The 20,689-nt window shown below is 45.6% G+C and overlaps 1 protein-coding gene across 3 annotated transcripts in view; it reads right to left on the bottom strand.

The window, feature by feature from the left end:
• Positions 1–20,689, bottom strand: part of Cln6 (CLN6 transmembrane ER protein) — a 36,698-nt gene that overhangs the window by 14,895 nt on the left and 1,114 nt on the right. The window contains exon 2 of one of the 3 annotated variants that reach the window (XM_063256880.1): positions 389–2,358. The exons of the other annotated variants lie outside the window; for them this stretch is intronic. Coding sequence (XP_063112950.1) covers positions 2,196–2,358 — 163 coding nt within the window. The 3' untranslated portion in view covers positions 389–2,195. Of the gene's footprint in view, positions 1–388; positions 2,359–20,689 lie in introns of those variants that run through there. 3 annotated transcript variants of the gene reach the window in all.

Below are 20,689 nucleotides of genomic sequence, written 5' to 3'. Positions count from 1 at the left end.
TAAAGCTGACCCCACAAAGTCCTCACAGCGGTGAGCACAGCAAGGCTGGGCAGCTGTGTTCTGTGGAGTGAGCTGTGGTCCGTCTTTGTTGTCCTTCTCCTCTCTCCTGCCTGGCCGCCCAGCTGCCCACCTTGCTCCTGGCCTCCACACATGCTGCTTCCTGGCTCCCTGGGCTCAGACAAGCTGCTCAGTGGGGAGACCAAACACAGGCACCGGATGCCAGCTCTTTGGCTTCCAAGGTGATGGCCCAGCCCCCTCATAGGACTCTCTGGAAAGCCTCTAGCACAGGCTGAGACTGTCTGCGCTCCTAATTTAGTGAGCTCTTTTTAGCTGGTCAAATTAAATGTTCAGTTTTTTGCAGCACCAGAAATGAAAACAACCTTTGCGCTGAGCTACTTCCCAGCATTTATTTTATTTGTTTATTTAGATTTTGATACAGGGTCTCATGAAGTTCTCCAGGTGGGGCTCAAATTAACATACTTCTGCCTCAGCCTGTCTCAGTGCTGGGACTACAGGTATGTACTACCTCACCTGGCAATTTAAGAGCTTTCAAAAAATTTTCTTTCTCCCCCAAATATTTTTCCATGTGGGCTGCCCTGGAAGGTATGGAGGGTCCTGTTAGACTTCACTCTCCCAGGGTGGTAACATATACATGTCCCCTCATGTTACTTTAAGTAAGATTCTTGTGCCCAGCCTAGTGGTGCATTCCTATAACCTGTGGTACTGGGGAGGCTGAGGCAGGAGGATCACAAATTCAAACCCAGCCTGAGCAATCTAGCAAACCCTGCCTCAACATAAAAATAATATTAATTTTAGAAAGGGTTGGGGATATAGCACAGTGGTAGAGTATTTGGTTCAGTCCTCAATAAAATACTACAAAAAAACCCCCTAAATTATACTAATTGTGACAGCTACAAACAACTGGGGATAGGTTGGTGACAAAAGAGGATGCTAGAGGATAAGAACACAGAGGTGTCTTAAGAATTCTGAGCAGAAGGGTGCAGTTAGGCCTGGGAAGCATACAAGACCCAGGGTGTAGACTTAGGGAGCCCTAAAGTCACCTCCCCACCACTGTTGCTCTCTCCTTGTGGACCAGCTTCCTTGCTTTTCAGAAATAGTAGCCACAAATAACCTCAGCTGGCAGCTTCCAAGTTTCTCTTTTCCATCCCTGTTTGTTTTGCTATTATAGTAAAATACTGGAGGCAGGCTACTTTATAAAGTAAAGAGGTTTATTAGCTCACAGTTGTGGAGGCCCTTTGGCTCAGGACCTGAGGCATCTCAGAGGGGTGCAGAGCAGAGCAGGAGGCCACCAAACTGGAAGCCAGAGTGACTCCAGGTTCAGGCATGCTCTTACAGCAACCCACTCCTGTGAGAGCTCAGGGGGGCCCCACTCCCATGCCTGCTGTTAGAGGCTCCATTCCATCTCCCACCAGCAAACAGCCTCAAACTTCAGGGCTCCAGTTCCCTTGGCCTCTCCATTAACTGTCATGGAAGGATTCTGCACGTTCTGTCCTGATGTCATTATTCACCCAGTGGCTGGGGGTGCCCCAGTATGGGTTCTGCAGTCCCCAGAAACCATGCCAAGCCATGGAGGCTGCAGAGAGTTTTCCATAGTGCGGTGAACAATAAGTAACAGCAGCTTTGAAAGCTGTTTAACAATTGTCAGGTTGAGACAGGAGGATGGCAAATCTGAGCCCAGCCTGGGCAACTTAGGGGCTTAGTGAGACCCTGTCTCAAAATTAAAAATGAAAAAGGACTGACAAGGTAGCTCAATGCAAAGGACCTGGATTCAGTTTCATTCCTGAGGAAAAAAAATTGCCTGCCCTGTGATCAGAGGTTGACAGGTAGCAATCTGTTTACATGTGAGAGGAGACCCCAACTGTGTGTCCTTAGAAAATCTTGCTTTTCCCAGAGGCCTCTGCATAGACAGAGGCCCAGGAGGTCAGCTGTGCTGCCTGGCTCCCCATTAGCACCTGGCCCAGCCTGGCTTGGATGGGAGGAGCCTCAGACTAATTCAGGGCCTCACGAACCCTGAGAAGCTTCAGAGCTCTCTGAATTGTGGTTTCTTGCCTATAAAATGGCGATACCACAGAAGCCTCCCCTGTGGATTGGGAGACAGAGGGAAGGTGGTAAGGACCTGACAAGTCCTGCTTATTGTGCTGGGGACAGGAAACATAGGACACTCTGAGGAGGCCCTACTTCATACTCAGCCCTGAGATGGCGCCCGGAGGAGCCTGGAGCCCGGGTCCCTCCAACCCCAACACAGGAACAAGCTCTGGAGCTCCTGTCTGCATCACAGGGGTGGCCTTGAATTTCTCTCCAGCCTTGAGTCTCCTCCTGAAGCAAAAATGAATCAGCCTAGAAATGAATATTAAAGCAAATCTAAGTCAATTTTGCTAGTCTCAGATTTTTCTTCTTCTTCCGATACTGGGGCTTGAACTTGGGGCCTTGTCCTTAGCTACATTCCCAGCCCTTTTTTATCTGAGAAAGGTCTTGCTAAATTGCTTAAGCTGATCTCAAACTTAACCTCCCTCTGCCTCAGCCTCTGGAGGAGCTGGGCTTACAGCTGTGTACCACTGTGGCTGGCTTCTAGCCTCAGATTCTTTTTTTTTTTTTTTTTTAATTTTATTTAAGAAGAAAAAAAAAAAAAAACAGAAAAAGGGTACAAGTTACACAGAATTTCAGAAAGAATAAACAGTAGGAAATCACTAGTTAATAGATTACATATTGTTATCTTAGAAATAGTTGTTTAAGTTACAAAATTAAAGCATATAAAGTGGACTTTCAAACAGTGAGACTGCAAAGTTTTGTCCAATGATCCAACAAACTCAGTAATATGGTTATATATCTTATACACTTAAATATATATGCAGTTATATCCTTTAGAGCACTTTCTTTTCCTTTCTTTTGTACAATAATTACACATTTTGTGTTTTATTACTCCCACCGTTCTTATTACTTTTTTTTGAAGAGAGTAGAACCAAATGTGACATATCAGAACAGAGTCAGTCAAATCAAAAGGATGGACATAATAGATAATGTAAAAACAAAATACAAGGTGATCAACAATGGTTACCATACTGCCTCTTGCTATCTTAAAAAGAATTGCCTATATCATCAGTTATAATAAAATTGAGCCAAACAGTAAAGAATAAAACCAAAACATTGGAGACATTACAGGACTTTAAAAGAAGATAATAGTCAACCAGAATGAGTGTCATAATGATTGTCTTATTGTCTTCACAGTTGTTGCCTATACTTTCGAACTTGGTACTATCAAGCAAAGCAGAATGAGGAAAATCAGTCAAAACAAGATGGTGAGGGCAATACAGGGTTTCAAATCAAGTTAATAGGAAATCAAATTGGGTTACTATAATGTATCCTGCTATTTTTATTTATTTTTCCCTTAATTAAAAAGATAAAAATAAAAAAGTAAATAATTAAAAAAAGGAGATTGAGATAAAAGAGGGCATAACAACAAAACATCGCAGGTCAAAGCATAACCATGTAAGCAAAATAGTGTTTCACCACAAGATATCCTGACATAAAAGTAGTTACCATAGTGTCTCTTTCCTTGAAATCTTTGAGTATGACTTCATATACTGTAGCATCAAACATATCAAGACAATGTAAAACCGTTCAAGAGGATGACAGTATTGCAGGGTATTTAGAACCAACTATCAGAAAATGAACAATGGTTTCTGTATAATCTCCTTGCCTATAAAAGTTTTTGCTTATATTATCATATATAATAAAATCCAATAAGATACAACCTATTAAGACTGATGGAGACAGAAGAATAAAAGCCTGATGGGACTTCAAAACAAGATGATACTAAATCAGCACTAGCTATTATAATGTCTTGTTTTCTCCAAAATAGCTATTCCTATCATCCAATCTTCTCTGCCTCATTTCTGTTGAGCTCTTTTTCTGTCATTAGTTGTCAGTTTGTCTTCTTCATTTCATTTTCTGCTCCATTCATTGTGGCCTCTCTGCCACTGTTTCTGGAATCTTGATATTTTTCTTTTTTAGAATATTCTGCAGTATTCTCTGTAGAATTGAATTGGTTGCTGCAAATTCCCCTAGTTCCTCTTTATCCTGGAAGCATCTGGTTTTTCCATCAATTTCTAGGGACAGTTGTGCAGGATATATCAATCTTGGCTGGAGGTTATTATCTTTCAAAGCTTGAATTATTTCCCCCCATACTCTTTGTGATTTGATGGTTTGTGCCAAGAAGTGTGCTGTAATTCTGATGGGTGTTCCCTTGTAAGTGATCTGTTTCTTGTCTCTGATGGCTTTTAATATTCTGTTCTTATATTGGATTTCTGGAATTTTGATTATTATATGCCTGGGTGTAGCTCTGTTTGGGTTGTAGGTGGCTGGGGTCCTGTATGCCTCACAGATCTGAGTATCTTTACCTTTTGCTAAATTAGGGAAATTCTCTTGGATTATTTCTGTGAATAGCTTTTGTAATCCATTTGTTTGTGTCCCTACCTCTTCTTTTATGTTCTTAATTCTTAAGTTATAGATCCTCTTATCATCTTCTAGCCTTTGTATTATTGCTGTTTGTTTTCTTGTTATTTTTAAGAAGTTTTTCGTTTCATGCTCCCACATTACAAATCTGCCCTCCAGTTCAGATAATCTGTCCTTAGTTTCTTTCAAGCTTTATGCCAGCTTTTGATAGAGTTTTTAGTTTCCTGGTAATCTCTTTGAACCTGCTTCACGTATTCTATGTTTTCTCTATTTTCTCCATCAAACAATTCTCCCCTCTTTTTCTGTTCTTCCATTCCACCATCTGTTTTTTTCTTGGGTGGTGCTTAGCATTTCTCTAACTATTCTACTTATATCTTGCTTTATTTCATTAAATACTTCTCTTTTGAACTCATCTATGATAGCCTCAGATCTTACTAAGAGAGAAACATCATAGCTTCAAGTTACATCATTTTTTAAAAATCAGCTTTAGTGAGCTATAATTGACAATAAAATTCCTAAATTTAAGTACACCTTAATGAGTTTTAATAAATATGCATTCTCACAAAACCACTGTTGCACTCATGATAGAGTAATTCCATCACCTCAGAAACTCCTTTATTACTTCTGCCAGTTCATGACCACCACTTTCTGTTATAGTTTTTCTGCTCTCTCTGTCTTTCTCTTTCTCTGTCTTTTCAGGACTGGGAAGGAACCCAGCTACAGCTCCAGCCCTTTTTATTGATTTATTTATTTTTTAATTCTGAGGCAGGACCTCACCAAATTGCTTAAACTGGCCTTGAACCTGAGATCCTCCTGCCTCAGCCTCCCTGGTAGCTGAGATTACAGGCTTGTACCCACTGTATCCAGCTAGTTTTGTCTTCTCTTAAATTTCAGACATGTGGAGTTGGGCCACCTTTTCTGTTAGTTTTTTCACTTAACGGCATGCTTCTGTGATTCATTCATATTGTTCTTCATGCATTCAGAGCTTGGCTTTTCCTCACTGAACAGAATTCGGCTGTAGACTGAGATACAGTTGGTTAACAGCATGTTCCAATGTATCTGGGTTGTTTCCAGTTTGGAGCTGTTATGGAAAGGCTGCTAGGAAGAGAGTGAGCACAAGCCTGTATGCAGACAGATGTTTCATTTCTCTTGTGTAAATGCCTCAAAATGGGATTGCTGGGTCACCTGGTCAGTGTATGTTTGACTCTATAACAAACTGCAAACTGGTTTTGCAAAATAGCAGTCCCAGGCTGGAGGTTTAGCTCAGCGGCATAAGCGCCTGTCTTGGAAGCAGGCAGTCGTGAGTTTGATCCCTGGTACTGATAAAAAAGAAAAAGACAAAAAAAAAAAAAAAAAAAAATAGCAGTCCCGTTTCAGGTGATCTGTAATCTTTTTGTCTGTTTGTTTGGTGTTTTGAGACAGGGTCTCTAGTTCAGGCTGACCTTGAACTCACTGTGTAGGTCAAACTGGCCTCAAATTTGAGGCAATCCTTCTTTCTCCCCTAACCTGCTGAGTGCTGGGATTATAGGTGTGTGTGCCACCACACCCAGTTTATGATCTGTAATCTTAAATTTTCAGATGCTCTGTTTTATAGGAGTCAAGAGAGAACTTCTGGGCTGATGGCCCCATGGCCAGAGCAGTGCTGTCTTCACGGGAATCAAGGTGAGAGTGTAGCTCCTGGGCCCTGCAAGAGCCTTCTGCCTGCAGTTTCCCGGGAAGCTCCAAGCTGGACCCCTCTTCTGTTCACCCTTTCTCTTGCCCTCTTTCCCTTCCCTGATTTTGTGCTGGGCCTGGGCTTTTGTGTCAAAAGCAGCAGAAGGTCAAAGCTGACAATACATAATGTATGCCTAGTCTGGGAATCGATTTCCACCTTACTGTGTGGCTTCAAATTAACTGCTCATTCCTGTGGCTACAGGCTCCTCAGTGAACAATGGGACAGTCATAATTCCTAAGGACTCAGCATCCAAGCCGGGTCCCTTTCCCAGGCTGATAATGAGTCTGCAGTCAGCAGACCCTTAGCGCTGCAGCTTGGAGGATATTTACTGCTGTCACTGCCTGGCAGCCGAGTATGGAAACTGGGAGCTGTGGCCTGGCCTGTCTGAGTGGACTAGCAGTGGATAGAAAGGCTCCCATGCCTTTCTGCAGAGTGCTTCTTTCCCCTGAGAACTAACACACAGGAAGCAAAGCAGTCGACAAACACTGAACATTGCTGTTCTGTTCTTCTCTCTTAAGAACACTGGTGAAGTTTGGTCCTGAGTAAGCTCTTGACATAAAGGATAAAGATCTCATATAAGCAAAGTTATTATAAGTAGAAACTTTTATGATAGTTTGTTAATAAAGTTATGCAGACATATATTACTTAAAGGGGCCTATTCTATTACAATGGTTGTTTTGTTTTATTTTGGGTACTGTAACATAAGCACCAGAGATCACCAGCTTCATGTAAAGGCAACATGGCATGGAACTTATTGTGCCTAGAGAGCGCGTTAAAACCTCCTGCCCTGAACAAAGAGAAATGTGTCCCTTTTGTAGGGATGGAGAGAAGGCAGGGGACATTAGGCAGGGAAATCCCAGCGAACATCTGTGGTTAACATCTTCGGCAATCTTGCACCTCAGTGGGCTGAGTCCTTTGAAGTGTCCATTGTAAATTTTTGGATGTCTCCAGATGTCTCCAGGACCTGCAAAAAGTGCTTGTTCTATCTTATCTCCTATCCCATGTTTGCTGATGACAGCCTCAGTGCTGAGCTGAGTTCCCTGCAGAGGGCAGTGTTTCTGGGGGCTGGGAGAGGAAGTTCAGATCCGAGACTTACAGGTACCAGGAAGCAAACTCAGGGCCTTGCACTTGCCAGACAGGTGCTGTGCCGCTATGCTACATCCCGGCCCTAGTTTTGTCTTTTTCAGACAGGGTCTTGCTAAGTAGTTCAGCCTGGCCAGGCAGCAACTTCTTTCTGCAACCCAACAAACTTGACTATGTGTTTAGTATGATTTACACTAATACACTAACACATTAACCTAATACGCTAATCGTGGTGACAGGTGGACATTTAGCTAGAAATGCTTTTATACGTGTTTAGAGAGATACCAGGCAGAAATTTCTGATGGCTTTGGTCTCTTTGTAAAAGATTTTATTGCCAGGAGTGGTGGTGCACATCTGTAATCCCAGCACACAGGCAGCTGAGACAGGAGGTGCCAGTGAGCAACTTCCTGCTTCTTAGCTCCAAATTCACTTTTCAATACCTGTTCTACAATAGTGGGCAGATTAACTGTGAGCATGATTTGAATCTTTTCAGCAGGAGGCCAGTCAAGGGGCCTTTGGTGACAGAGTAACATAGGAAAGGGGCAGTCTGGCATGTGGTGCACACCTGCAATCCCAGCTCTTGAGAGGCTGAGACAAGAGGAACACCAGGAGTAAAGGCCAGCCTGGACCACGGAGCCAGAGCCTAACTCAAAAAAAAGTGTGTGTGTGTGTGTGTGTGTGTGTGTGTGTGTGTGTGGGAGGAGAGGTGAATACACTGTTCCCTAAGTTGCATAGCAAATTTCCAAGTGTTCATTTTATGTTGCATTATGTTTTATTTATTCTTTTGGTGTTTCACATGCTACATAGTAAACATTTTGAAGGGGACTGTAATTTTTTTTCTTTTACTACTGTGTGGCAGGCTGGTACATTCTGTGAAATAAGCCCTTGCTGGGACCAGCTGGGAAGGGAAAATGTGCTTAATACTGTATTCTAGTAGTATGCAAGTTCCCCACAGGCATGTGAAACAGAGCTGCATGTTCTTAGAGTATTAAGATGCAAGCTGAGGAGCTGGGGATGGTGGTGCATGCCTGTAATCCCAGCACTTGGGAGGCTGAGGCAGGAGGATTGCTCTGAGTTTGAGGCCAGCCTGGACTACATAGTGAGCTCAAGGCCAGTTTGATCTCAAGAATACATGACTGCAATGTGGATCTTGCAGCTTACTATATGGCTGGGCTTTTTCTTTTACTTGGTTCTGTAACTGTGTACCTATCTATCTTTCTGTATTTTGCAAACTTAGAAATATATATATATATATATATATATATATATATATATAATTTGTACCTTACTTGATATAACTTTTTTTCCCATTCCCTGCCTTCCCTTCAAAAGCTTTATTTCCCCATTTACAAAAGCTATTTGTTAATAATCACAGTCACATCACATGAACTAACCATTTGGCACCACTCGTTGCTCAAATCACAACCAATTCTCCCTTTTGCAGTGCTGGGAATCGAACCCAGGACCTCACACTTGCTGGGTAAGTGCTGTACTACTGAGCTGCATCCCCAGCTCCAAGATGTGCAGTGCTATAAAATACACACTGGACTTGAAGACCTGGGTGTAGGAAATGAACAGGCAAATGTCTCCATGGTTGTTAATATTGATGACTTATTGACGTGCTATTTCAGCTACTTTGGGCCACATACACTTGTATGAAAATTAATCTCATTTGATTCTCTTAACTTTTTAAAAGTGTGGATACTGAATGATTAAAAATGGCAAACGTGGCTCACACCCACAGTGCACTCTGCATTTCTGTGGGCCTTCGAGTGTTGCCAGGAAGTCATACAGCTTGTGGTCACAAGACCTTCGCCCTTGGTTTAGTGTGCTGCTGTCCTTGCCTTGAAAGCCTTATTTTTATCTTTGAATTTGAGTTTCGTAAGTGAATTACAGGGCTGGAGCCCTTGTCCCTGGAGCTGTCCCCTCCCTCAGGCGTCCCTGTCCTGGCTTCCCCTCGCTCCCGGCTCCTGTCCTGAGACCATGGCCAGAGGCAAGGACATGATTTGCTGTTTTGAGAATACTCAACAAAGCAAAAGTAAAGAATCCAGGGTGAGCCAGCTGCCTTTTCCACTCGAACCGTGGGAGAGGCGCTGTGTCTCAGCAGAGCCAGACTCCTGACCTGAGCAAGTTTCTCCAGAAAAATATTGGTTATCAGGTAAGTAACAGTACGACCCTTCAGGAAATCACAGACATGGCTGGCGGTCATCACTGGTCACAGAGGAAGCAGTGGGAAGACAAACAGCTGTCCACTGCCTTCCCGTATGGCGCGGCTCCACCTGCGGACTCCCTGGCCTCAAACCCGAACCTGACCAGGTCACTAACTCCCCCCACCAGGTGTCAGCTTACAGAAAGCCACATACCGGGGTGGATGTGGTCAGCTCATTCCAGGCAGCAACCTACCTACTTCAGCAAGTAAAGAAAAGACAAGAAAGGCAGAGGGAGGGGGGAGAGGGAATCTCTGACTTAAAACCAGTTTAGGGTACCTAGTGACAAATGCCATACTTAGACCATGAGTCAAGCAAAAACACATGTGAGGTCTTTGTGAGAAGTTGGAAATTTGAATACTGCTTGGAGAAATTAGAGTTTGTTTTTAAAGATTTGATGGCGTTTTACCTGAGCTATATGCCCAGCTATTTTTTTTTTTTTTGTCTTTTTCCTTTTTATCGGTACCAGGGATCGAACTCACGACTGCGTGCTTGTAAGGCAGGCGCTTATGCCGCTGAGCTAAATCCCCAGCCCCATGCCCAGCTATTTTTTAAAAATTTGTTTTTCTTTTTGAGACAGGATTTCTTTATGCAGTTCAGGCTGGCCTTGAACTCACTGTGTAGCACAGGCTGGCCTCAAACTTGCAGCCGTCCTCCTGCCTCTGCCTCCTGAGTGTTGGCATTACATGTGTGCAGTACCACATCTGGCAATGTCTTCTTTTAAAAACTCCACCTGTGTGTGTAGTCATAAATGGTTATCCTCATGTGACCGGCCACCTGAGTTAGGACTGGACATTTCCAGGCATAGAAACTTCCTCTAGCCTGCTGCTCCCTGCAAGCGGCCACCTCTCCTCTGCCTTCATCAGCATGCTGTTTTGGTTTCTGCTAACCCTTGTAGAAATGAAATTATACAGTGGTTACTTATTTGTATTTGCCTGTTTCTACTACCCAGACATTCATCTATGTCATTGCATGGAAAGAACATAACAATAGTGCATTAGATCCCGCTGATGTCTGAATATAAAGAGAGCTTTTTTTTGGGTGGGAGGGTATCGCTATGTAGTCCAGGTTGGCCTTTGAACCCCCTATGTATCCCACGCTGGCCTCAAACTCACAGAAATCCTTCTGTCTCAGCCTTCCAAGTGCTGGGATTACAGGCATGTGCCACCATGCCTGGCGCTGTTTCTTTCTTTCTTTTTTTGTTTTGTTTTTTGGAACTAGAAATCAAACTCAGGACCTTGTGCTTGCCAGGCAGGTGCTGTGCAGCTGACCCGTATCCCCAGCTGCCGTTTCTACAAAAACGAAAAAAAATTGGGATACGTAGTCAGATTGCATTGAAATCAAACAGTAGTAGGGGAGAACTGATATCTTCAGGCTGAGTCTTCCAACTCCAGATGTTGGCTGGGATGTAGCATGGTGGTAGAGCACTGGCCCGGCATGTGTGAGGTTCTGGGTTCTGTCCCCAGCACTAAACACACACACACACACACACACACACACACACACACACACACACACACCATGCATGGTAACCAAACCATAAATGTGGCGTATCCTTCCATTTACTTAGGTCTTCTAAACTTTACCCAAAAATCCGGATACAATAATTTGCTGACGAGAAGCCTTGATCTTTATGCTACCGACCCTGGGTTTTTGTTGTTGTTGGTTTTGCCTCTGACATTGTCTGATTTCACCTCCTCTATTTTTTGTTGCAAGTGTGTTGAAAAACACACCCCTGTACCTGTCCCCTGAGTTGTTCTTGCTCTCCAGCAGCAAGCCCAGGACACGCCTCATCCACTAACTTTAAAAGTAAGCACTAAAGTGAATACTTGGACTTTGCTTGATCAACAGGTTTTTCTGGTGCTCTGGAGAACTGGCAATGCAGAAGCTAGGCATTCTGTGAACTTGAATGAAAACAATACACTCCCCACCTTCTCCCCTCCTCTCTCTTCTCCTCTCTTTTCCTTTTCTTTCCCTTTTCACCCTTCTTTTCTTCTTAAAGAAGCCAGGGCCTTCACATGGAGTACATCCCAGTCTTTAATTTTATTTTTATTGTGAGACAGGGTCTCCCTGAGTCACCAGATTGCCAAGGCTGGACTCAAGCTTGTAGTCCTCTGACCTCAGCCTGTCAGAGTGCTGGGACAACAGGCACGCACCATGGTGCCTGGCTGGTTCTTCTTTCTTTCTTTTTTTTTGTACTGGGGCTCAAAATAGCCCTGCTATTTATTTTCATAAAGCTTTAAATGAAATTTATTATTTCTTTTCATTATAAGTGTAAGCAACAAACCACAGAGACTTTATCAGTAGTAAAAATTACAGATATTTTGAATTTTCATTAGGGTTGTTGCAAATATAGTCAAGGACAGACCATATATATGACAGTGGTCCCCAAGGTTAGGACAGGGCTGGAAAACTCCCATGGTCTGGTGACACAGCTCTGGCTATATCATCGCACAATGCACCACTTGTGCATTTGTTGTGCCACTACTGTAAAAAACAAATCCCCCTGCTCCAAGAGTTGTGTACAACACAGCACACACTTGATAATCAGCAACAGGGCTATTGGTGTACCTGTCCCCATGCTGCATCCTTGTGTCAGTATGTTCTGACTTGCAGAAGCACACCATGGAGCAGTGTGGTATAGACAAAAGCCTCACACACCCTGTGTGAATCTGCACAATGACAAAATGCTTGATGACACATTTCTCAGAGCGTCCCCCCCCCCCCCCGTGGGGTGACACAGTCTCAGAATACCACTCATGAGCCGGGACAGGCGCAGCACTGCAAAGGCACTGAGCTTTTGTCCTTGCCAGCGTCATAGGTAATGAGAGGAGGACATGAACTCCAGACAAGGATGACCAAAGACGTGCATCAAGGGTGGTGGTGGCCCGAGTGTGTGTGTGTGCACACGCACTGCTTCTCCAAGCCTGGTTCCTGGGAGCACAGAGATCTGGTTCATGAGAGAGAGACAGCTGAGCAGCAGCCAGCAAAGAGCCTGGTTGGGATCGGAAGGCAGTGGAGGAGCCCTGCTGTGGGGGTGTACTCAGCAGGAGGGTGCTTGTTACTCCAGTGTGTATAAAGGAGCGCATGTACTGCATGTACTGCTGTATCATCATTTTGTATTTATGTTTTGTTAATGTACTGAGCATGGTGTAATCCCAGCACTCAGGAGGCTGAGGCAGGAGGATCGTCACAAGTTTGAGGCCAGCCAGGGTTATGTAGTTAGACTCTGTCTCAAAAAAATTTGTGTGTGTGTGTGTGTGTGTGTGTGTGTGTGTGTCTGTGTAGCGGGGTTGGAACCCAGGGCTCATACATGGCAGGCAAGCGCAGAGTTCTGTCTAGAAACCAGAGTGGAAAGATTCTGCCTCACCCCCAGCAGGGCAGAGCTGGGGCCTCACTCACGGGAGCCTCACCTTCCATGAAGCTCTTCTCATCTAAACTGAGTAATTCTCAGGCTCGTAGGCTCAAACGCAGGGAGCAGCGCCTGCCCACGTACCAGTGGGAGGAGCAGAAGAGGAGCAGATTGTGTGGACCTTCAGCTGTGGGTGCCCTCACCCGGGAAGGGTGTGTTTCGGGTCCCCAGCAGGTGCCCGAGACTGTGCATAGTACTGTGGATTCTACTTTTCCTATAGGTACACACCTATGATAGGGTATAAGGTATCAATTAGGTACAATGAGAGATTAACACCAACTAATAACAATGTACAACAATATAACAATAGCTCTGTGAAAGCTTTCTCTCTCTTAAAAGAATCAAAAACAAATATTAGTATTTTTAGGCTATAGTTGACCATGGATAACTGAAACGGTGAAAAGGAAAACCATGGATAAGGGGAAACTATTTATATAATTCAAAAATACTCAACGTAGGTTTAGTGGTGCACACCTATAGTCTCAGTTATTCAGGAGGCTGAGGCAGGAGGATCTCTGGACTCTAGGAGTTAAGAGGCCAACATGGGCAACACAGATCCTGACTCTTTAAAAAATTCTAATTCTTTGAGTTAGTAGTTCCATTAACAGAAATTCACTATTAGAATATAACGAGATACAGGCAAAAATGCAGGTAAACAAGTATTCATGGGGGCTGGGGATTTAGCTCAGCGGCATAAGCACCTGCCTTGCAAGCAGGCAGTCGTGAGTTCGATCCCTGGTACCGATAAAATTTAAAAAAATTAAAAAAACAAAAGGTATTCATGGCAGAATTATTTTTATAATAAAATTTTTTTTTGCAGTGAAAATTTTGTAAGTGTCTTGAATGTTCAACAATCAGGGCATGGCTACAGAAGTTGTGATGAATCTATTCTGATAAGTCAGTCATTATGAATTGTTGCAGCTGAATGTTTAGTAACGTTAGAAAATGCCCCTGACTTTGTGTGAAGTGGGAAAAAGTGCAAAATTATAATGTGGTTTGGCTTCCATTTTTAAATGTACCATAATTTATACATATATGGGCTTAGAAGAAAGACTGGTCATTTAAATAAAATCTTATTTTTCATGGTATAATTCTAGATGTATACTTAAAACTTTATAATTTTCTTGGTATTTCTTAATAGGCATGTGTTGCTTTGTAATGAGAAGTAAGTTATCGATTTTTTAAATTATTTTTTAAGAAGTAAATTATTTTTAAAAGACTCAAAATTCATGGTCTTTGTGCTTAGCACTCAGGAGGCTGAGGAAGGAAGACTGCAACAAGTTTGGGGTCAGCCTGAACTACACAGTGAGATCCTGTCTCAAAACATAAAACAAACAAACAAAAAACCCAAAGCCAAATTAAGGTATTTGTGCAAGATGTCTCTGAACATCAAAGTGAGTTATCCACAGTTGCAAAGTCCTTAGCATCTTTATGCTGGTCATAGTGGTGAACACCTGTAATCCCAGCACTCTGGGAGGCTGAGACAGGAGGATTACAAGTGTGAGCCCAACCTGCTCAATTTAGTGACTTAGTAAGACCCTGTCTAAAAGGTTAAAAAAAAATTAAAAGGCTGGGAATGTGACTTGGTTCAATCCTCAGCATTGGGAAGGAAAAATACAGACATCAACATTTTTTGGATCCATGTTTGACTTCGTCAAGCTGGCTTTGGGGAAGAGAAACTGGCTGGGGTGGCTGTGTCCTGGAGCTCCTCAAGCAGGCGGCAGCCTCTCTCTTGCCCTCTCCGTCTCCTGGTCTCCTGCCAGCTCCTGCCTGGGTCCCGCCCAGCTCCACCCTGGTATGTTTTCTCCCCACTTTCAGGTCTGGTCTGGTCTGGTCTGGTCTGAGTGAATCAGGGCTCAGAAATGGAAACCACCGCAAGGCCAGGGCCTCTGTGGAGGAGGCGGGGCCGCTTCTGGGGTGACATTAATGAGCCTGGTTCAGGGTTGCAACCCAGGCTTCTGGCCCAGGCCCGGTCAGTGATCAGTGAGTGCTAAAGCCGCCCTGTGTGCAACCTGGCCGGATGTCCTCCTGCTGCCGGTGACCTGAGAGCGTCCCAGGCCTCCCTGGCCTCAGAGGGCTCTGTGCTGGCTCACTGCCCTCCCTGAAATCGCCTGCGTGGGGCTTCTTTGCCAGGGAAGAGAATGGAAAGATGGGGCCTGTTAACCGCACAGGTGCTGTGGGGCAGCAAGAAGTCCTAAAATGAAGCTCCAGAACCAGTTCTGCCTCAGCCTGGATCCAGGGCCATGGCGGCCTGGGGACAAGGCTCCTTGGCTAAAGATGACAAGAAGTGGCTGCACCCTCTGCGCAAACAGTGGACACAGCTCTTAGCGGGCCATGTCCACGGCCATCACACCCATCTTACAGATGCAGAAACCAAGGTTCATTCATTTGCCGCAGGAGTCACACACACAGGAGCTACTCCAGGACCAATGCAGGCAGTGTGGCTCCAGGGCCCAGACTTCTAATGCCACAGGTGGGGGGAGTCCTGCTGTTCTAGGTGAGAGGGCAGTAAGAACTGGAAATGGTCAGGAGCTTGATCGCTGCTCCAGAGAAACTCTCGTCTGCTCCTCTCCCATGGCCAGGGGAGGCAGGGGTTCCTGTTAGGAGCTGGTACCATCCGGGGTGACGGCCAACTGTGGTCAAAGCCAGGTGTGAAGGATGGGGCCTTCAGAGACTGCTCCAGTGCAAAGCACTACAAAGCCCACAGATGATTGTGATTTATGTAAAATCAAAGGTTCAAGAAGCCTCGAGAGGCCGCCAGGTTCATGTGATTTAAACTCATCCTGACTGGGGTGAGAACGGACTTGCTATGTGTCTTCCCACAGGATTGGGGGGCAGGGTCAACGAGTGGTACTGACCACAGGCAGCACTTATAGTGTTCAGGAGCTGTATGTGTGTGTGTGTGTGTGTGTGTGTGTCCTCCAGCCAGGCACAATTATTAACCCCAGTTCACAGATACGGAAACTGAGGCTTTGAGAAGTTCCAGCAAGCAGCACCTAGCACCTAGAAAGCAGCAGGGGTGGTTATTAACCCCATTTCACGGATATGGAAACAGAGGCTTTGAGAAGTTCCAGCAAGCAACACCTAGCACCTAGCAAGCAGCAGGGGTGGAATGCTGGCAGAGTTGCCATACCTGTGTCACCACAGACCTAGTGCAGTGAGAGGCCTGGGAGGAAGCCTGGCGTGAGGAGGCCTGGTGGGTGCCGTGAAGATTACAAGGTGCTGGAGACACCAGTTGTTATTAGAAAAAATAGTGGCTTCCAAGCCAAGCATAAAGTGGAGGAGGTTGCTGTGGCTTGGCTTCGGAACTGTGCCCCTGGACAGTGTCCCTGGACAGCACCCCCCACAGCACAGGATAGATGACTGGCAACTGGCACCAGGGCCCACGTGAAGCGACCAGGATGCTGGGCATGGACAGGGGGCATCCGAACTGTGAAGGGCAGGATGGGCGGGGACAGCAGACAGGGGCTAAAGGGAGGGACCGGAGGGTGGCAGCCACCTGGGCAGAGGTCAGACAGCTGGGTAAATTTTTTTTTTGCAAAATTTTTTTTCTTTTTATCGGTATTGGGGATCGAACTCATGACCGCCTGCTTGCAAGGCAGGTGCTTATGCCACTGAGCTAAATCCCCAGCCCCAGCTGGGCAAATTTTTTAACACTCCCTGTGGTCAGCACCCAGGAGTGGCCTTGGCGCAGGCTTCCGAGACTTCTGTAGATTTCCGATGCTGATCCACGTAGAGTGGTTGCCATGTTGCCAGGCACAGGTAAGCAGCCAGCGGGAGCTGGTCCGTGTGACCTCAGGCAGTGTCCCAGGACGCCTGCCTGGTGCTGTGGTCTAGGGAACCCAAGGTCAGAACCCGGCAGACGTGCTGCTTCAAACTGTTTTCTGGCAGGCCTGTTGCCTCCTAGCTTGGGCCCTCACTTTTAGGAATAATGGAAATTAAAACAAAATCATAAATCTACAGGAAAAAGAAGCTGGAATTGGAAAGTTAGAGGGAAGATAGGAAAGGACTCCAGCCTGGGCAGCCGGAGGCTTGCTTGGTTTAGGGGTTCAGACTGGCTCACCCCCAAAGGTGGGAGGGAGGCCAGCTTTTCAAGGTGGCCTAGGGTCTAGTTGGTCATGATTATCTCAGCCTGGTGTCATGGTTCTAGAATCTTTATGGCCGAGGGACAGTTTCCCTTCTAGGAAAGGACCGTCTTTCTCAGGGGGTCTCGGTCATTTGGGCTCTGCCTTCCTTGGAATCCAGGTGGTGACAGGTTCAAGACAGTGGCTAAGTGTGGCTGGATGTCCCCATAAACCGCCTCAGTGTCCTCAGTCTTGGAGGAAGACTCAGGGCTACTCAACTTTGATTTGCCAACTTTTAGACGGATACTCCCTAAATAACTGGCATCTATGTGCCGTTAAGGGGAGATTTGACCCAAGATTTATAGCAACGAAGGATGAAAGTCAAACTTTCTTCTGCTTTTAGTTATCTATTGGGCATCTGAAGGCCCAAGTTAAGGTCATGGTTTGGAGCAAAACTGACTTTCTTTTGGGGGAATGGTATCAAGAATTGAACTCAGGACACTGTACTTGCCAGGCTGCTGCTGAACTGCATCCCCAGCCCTAGCAAAACTGACGTCTAAGCCCCTGGCTGTCCTGGGAGAAGGCACACATCATGCTTTTAAGGAACAGCTGGTAAAGGCCCAGGATTCCACTGCTTTCCCTGTCCCTGTAGCAATGATCCCTGACTATGTTATCATTACCAGGAAGCTGGGCCCTAACACCTTGATTCTTTTGTCACCCTGATCAGTGACATCTTTCTTTGGTAGTTTTGTTGATTTTTTTTTTTTTTTTTTTTGTCTTTAGAGACAAGGTTTCGCTATGTAGTTAGTTCAGGCTGGTCCTGAACTCACTTTGTGGCTCAGGTTGGCCTCGAATTCACAATGATCCTCCTGCTCAGCTTCTTTTACAGGTGTGCGCCACCAAACCTGGCCTTCTTGGAATTTTTGAACATTTGTTGATTAGCCTGCCTAGCTCCTGTATACTGGGGATTGATTCACCTTCTGCAGAGAGAATGCAAATGGGGTGTAGAGTCCTCAAAGAGCAGATTCATGGCACGATCGAAAGGAGACTGCCAGGGTGGGAGTGAGGAAGGAAACTAGTCTGACCTTCCTAGGACCAAGGGAGGCCAAGGAGCTTGCAAAGCCCCATCACGCAGCCCTGAACCCTACTATACTGCTGAAGAAACTTCCCCACAGCCACATACCTAGATTGTAGGTATGGGCATCCAAGTTGGATCTATTCAATACTGGGCTCCTCCTCTTCCTTTACAGTGTGGGAAGGTAATACGATGCAAATTTGTGTCTTTACTGGTGCTTGAAATGTGACATTTGCGTGTCCTCTCTATCAGATCTGAGAAACTCACTGTCGCAGAGCTGTAAGGCTCGGTCATCCTAGCTTGGAAGAAGGTGCGCACTGTGAAAGGTAAAGGTCCAGCCAGTTCTGCTCATTGGCCACCACGAACCCTCAGAAGCACAGGGCTGGGGGAGACCAGCATCCTACCTTTGTCCAGGTGCCGTGTACAGTTCATCACCACCAGCAAATCTGTTTCTCTCAGGTTCTAGCTTATAGTTATGTCGTGACATTTTCCATTCGCTCAGTGATTTTCTATACAGGGAGTGGACAATACATTGGAGGCACAAGGAACTATTTCTGGGCTTTGGCCTTTGGAAAAGCAGCCTTGCCCTGTTTACATTTCTGCTCTCCAGATTTGCCCAACCTGACCACAGAAATATCATCTTCCAAGGCCAGGTAAATAGAGGCAACTAAATGGTCTGCGATTGGCCAATGGCTGTTGAGCAACCAAGGGAGCCCAGAACCCTGTACTCAGCAACTGATAAATACAGAAGAAACAGCAGCCCAGGGCCCTGACGCTGGTGGCTGGGGCAGGCGCTTATTCTCTTCTGGGGGTAGAGCCCATGCTTCCGAGTTCTGAACCCCTCAGGAGTATGGCTCTTGGTCTAGTTACCCCTCCAAGCATCTATCCAGTGACACCAATCAAGAGGTGAGGAGGACAATTGGAGGAAGAAGTCAGTCTGTTTGTGAGCAGTGAATGTCTGAACAAATCAGGTCTTTTATTTAAATTTTTCAAAATTCTAATTTGTATATGTTTGCATTATGTGATGATTAAATTACATTTATTGTGGGGAGTTGATACATGTACATAACACATGTCCATTCCTTTTACATCCCTCCCATGGTCTCCTCAGAAAACAAAACTGGACCAAGAGGTCTGTATCTGGACTTTCAAATCATCTTCAAAAGTTGGATGGGAAGAGAATGATACAGAGATTAGTGGGCAGATGGCTGTGAGGTCTGCTAGGGAGGCCGGAGGCCTGAAGGTGCTTCTCTGTGCCCAGGTAACTGGCACAGGAAGGGGTGTAGGGCAGGGAGATGGAGAGAGCCAGAAGTCTAGAGAAGGGAGCCAGAATCTGAAATCCCCAGATCACTATGTGAGTGTGTTCCTTCTAAGCCTCCAGAAGCCAAGGAGCCTGGGGTAACACATCAGAAACTGGATCTTCTTACACCTTTGAAGCTTCAGATGAAAACCAGCCAGAGTCCCCTTTGCCTACCAGTGTTTCAGAGATACAGACAGTGAATCTCATTGTCAGCCATTGCTTCCAAGGTTGTTTTTTGTTTGTTATGGTAAGGGGCGAAGACCCACCATTTGTGTAGGGATCTGCCGTGGAATGGGAGTGATAGGAGAAGTGGCCCACAACCCCTCCAGGAGTTCTGGGATAGGGGGTGACATCCTCATCTCTCAGGATGCTAAGGGTGGGGTCTAGTAATTTATGATACTGTGGAGCACAGACTTGTTCCTTGAAGTCAAGTACATATATTTTGTCCATTAGGGAGATGTTGTCCTTTGAGGGCGGGGCGGTGACGAGGAAGTAACTTCCATGCTGTGACATCCCCAGGAGCTCCACCTCCTCTATTCCATCCTGCCATCCTGATCTAAGCCTCTCCTCCTGCCTGGCCCATTTTTTATTTTGCACAGTATCTTGTGCACAGTGACCATCATGAATGTTTTTGTTCTGTTTTCTCTTTAGCTTTTTGATACAGTCTCACTCTGTAGCCCTGGCTGGCCTCAAACTCACAGCAATCCTCCTGCTGCCTCCTGAATGCGGGGATCACACACATGTGCCACTACACCTGCCTCATGGTGATCTTTTTCAGAACAAATAGTACCTTGTCACTTTCCTGCTCAAAACTCTTCAAGTGGGCCCGTGGCAGAGTACAATTTAAACCCCTTTGCTATGGGTCCCTGGGCCCTAACATGACTTGCCTGCTGCTGACTCTCGTTCTCAGCTGTCTCCCTGTGGGGGGCTGTGCTGCTGCCATACCAACCTTTCTGGGCCACAGGCTGTTGTCTCTGTCAGGGGCTGGGTGTCAGCTCTTGCCACAGTCACCTCTGTTCTTGTCACCTATCAGGAAGGTTTTGTCTGACCACCCAAACTAAATTAGTCCCGCTGCCCACACTTCCATTACTCTGTTTCGTTACCTGCATAGCGATTGCAAAGGCACTAGGTAAATTGGGCTCGGCTGTCATTTGTTTTCTTGTTTGCTTTCCCCTGGGCAAGTTCCCAACAAAAGTTCCTGGCCAGAAGAGAGCAGCTCACTTAACCCAATCCCTAGTACTAAGCAGAGCCTGACGCACACTAGGTTTGTAGTATTAGCCGGTTAAACGACCCTTTCACACCCTAGTAACAATCTTGTGAGGACTAAGAGAGAGGAGGTGCTGAGCATTAGAGACCTGCTG

The sequence above is a fragment of the Cavia porcellus genome, unplaced genomic scaffold (genome assembly GCF_034190915.1).
Source record: "Cavia porcellus strain 051 isolate PalLab524CR breed Dunkin Hartley unplaced genomic scaffold, mCavPor4.1 scaffold_10, whole genome shotgun sequence".
Lineage (NCBI taxonomy): Eukaryota > Metazoa > Chordata > Mammalia > Rodentia > Caviidae > Cavia > Cavia porcellus.
Note: the sequence above shows the minus strand (reverse complement) of the source record. Positions and strands in the feature narration are given on the sequence as shown.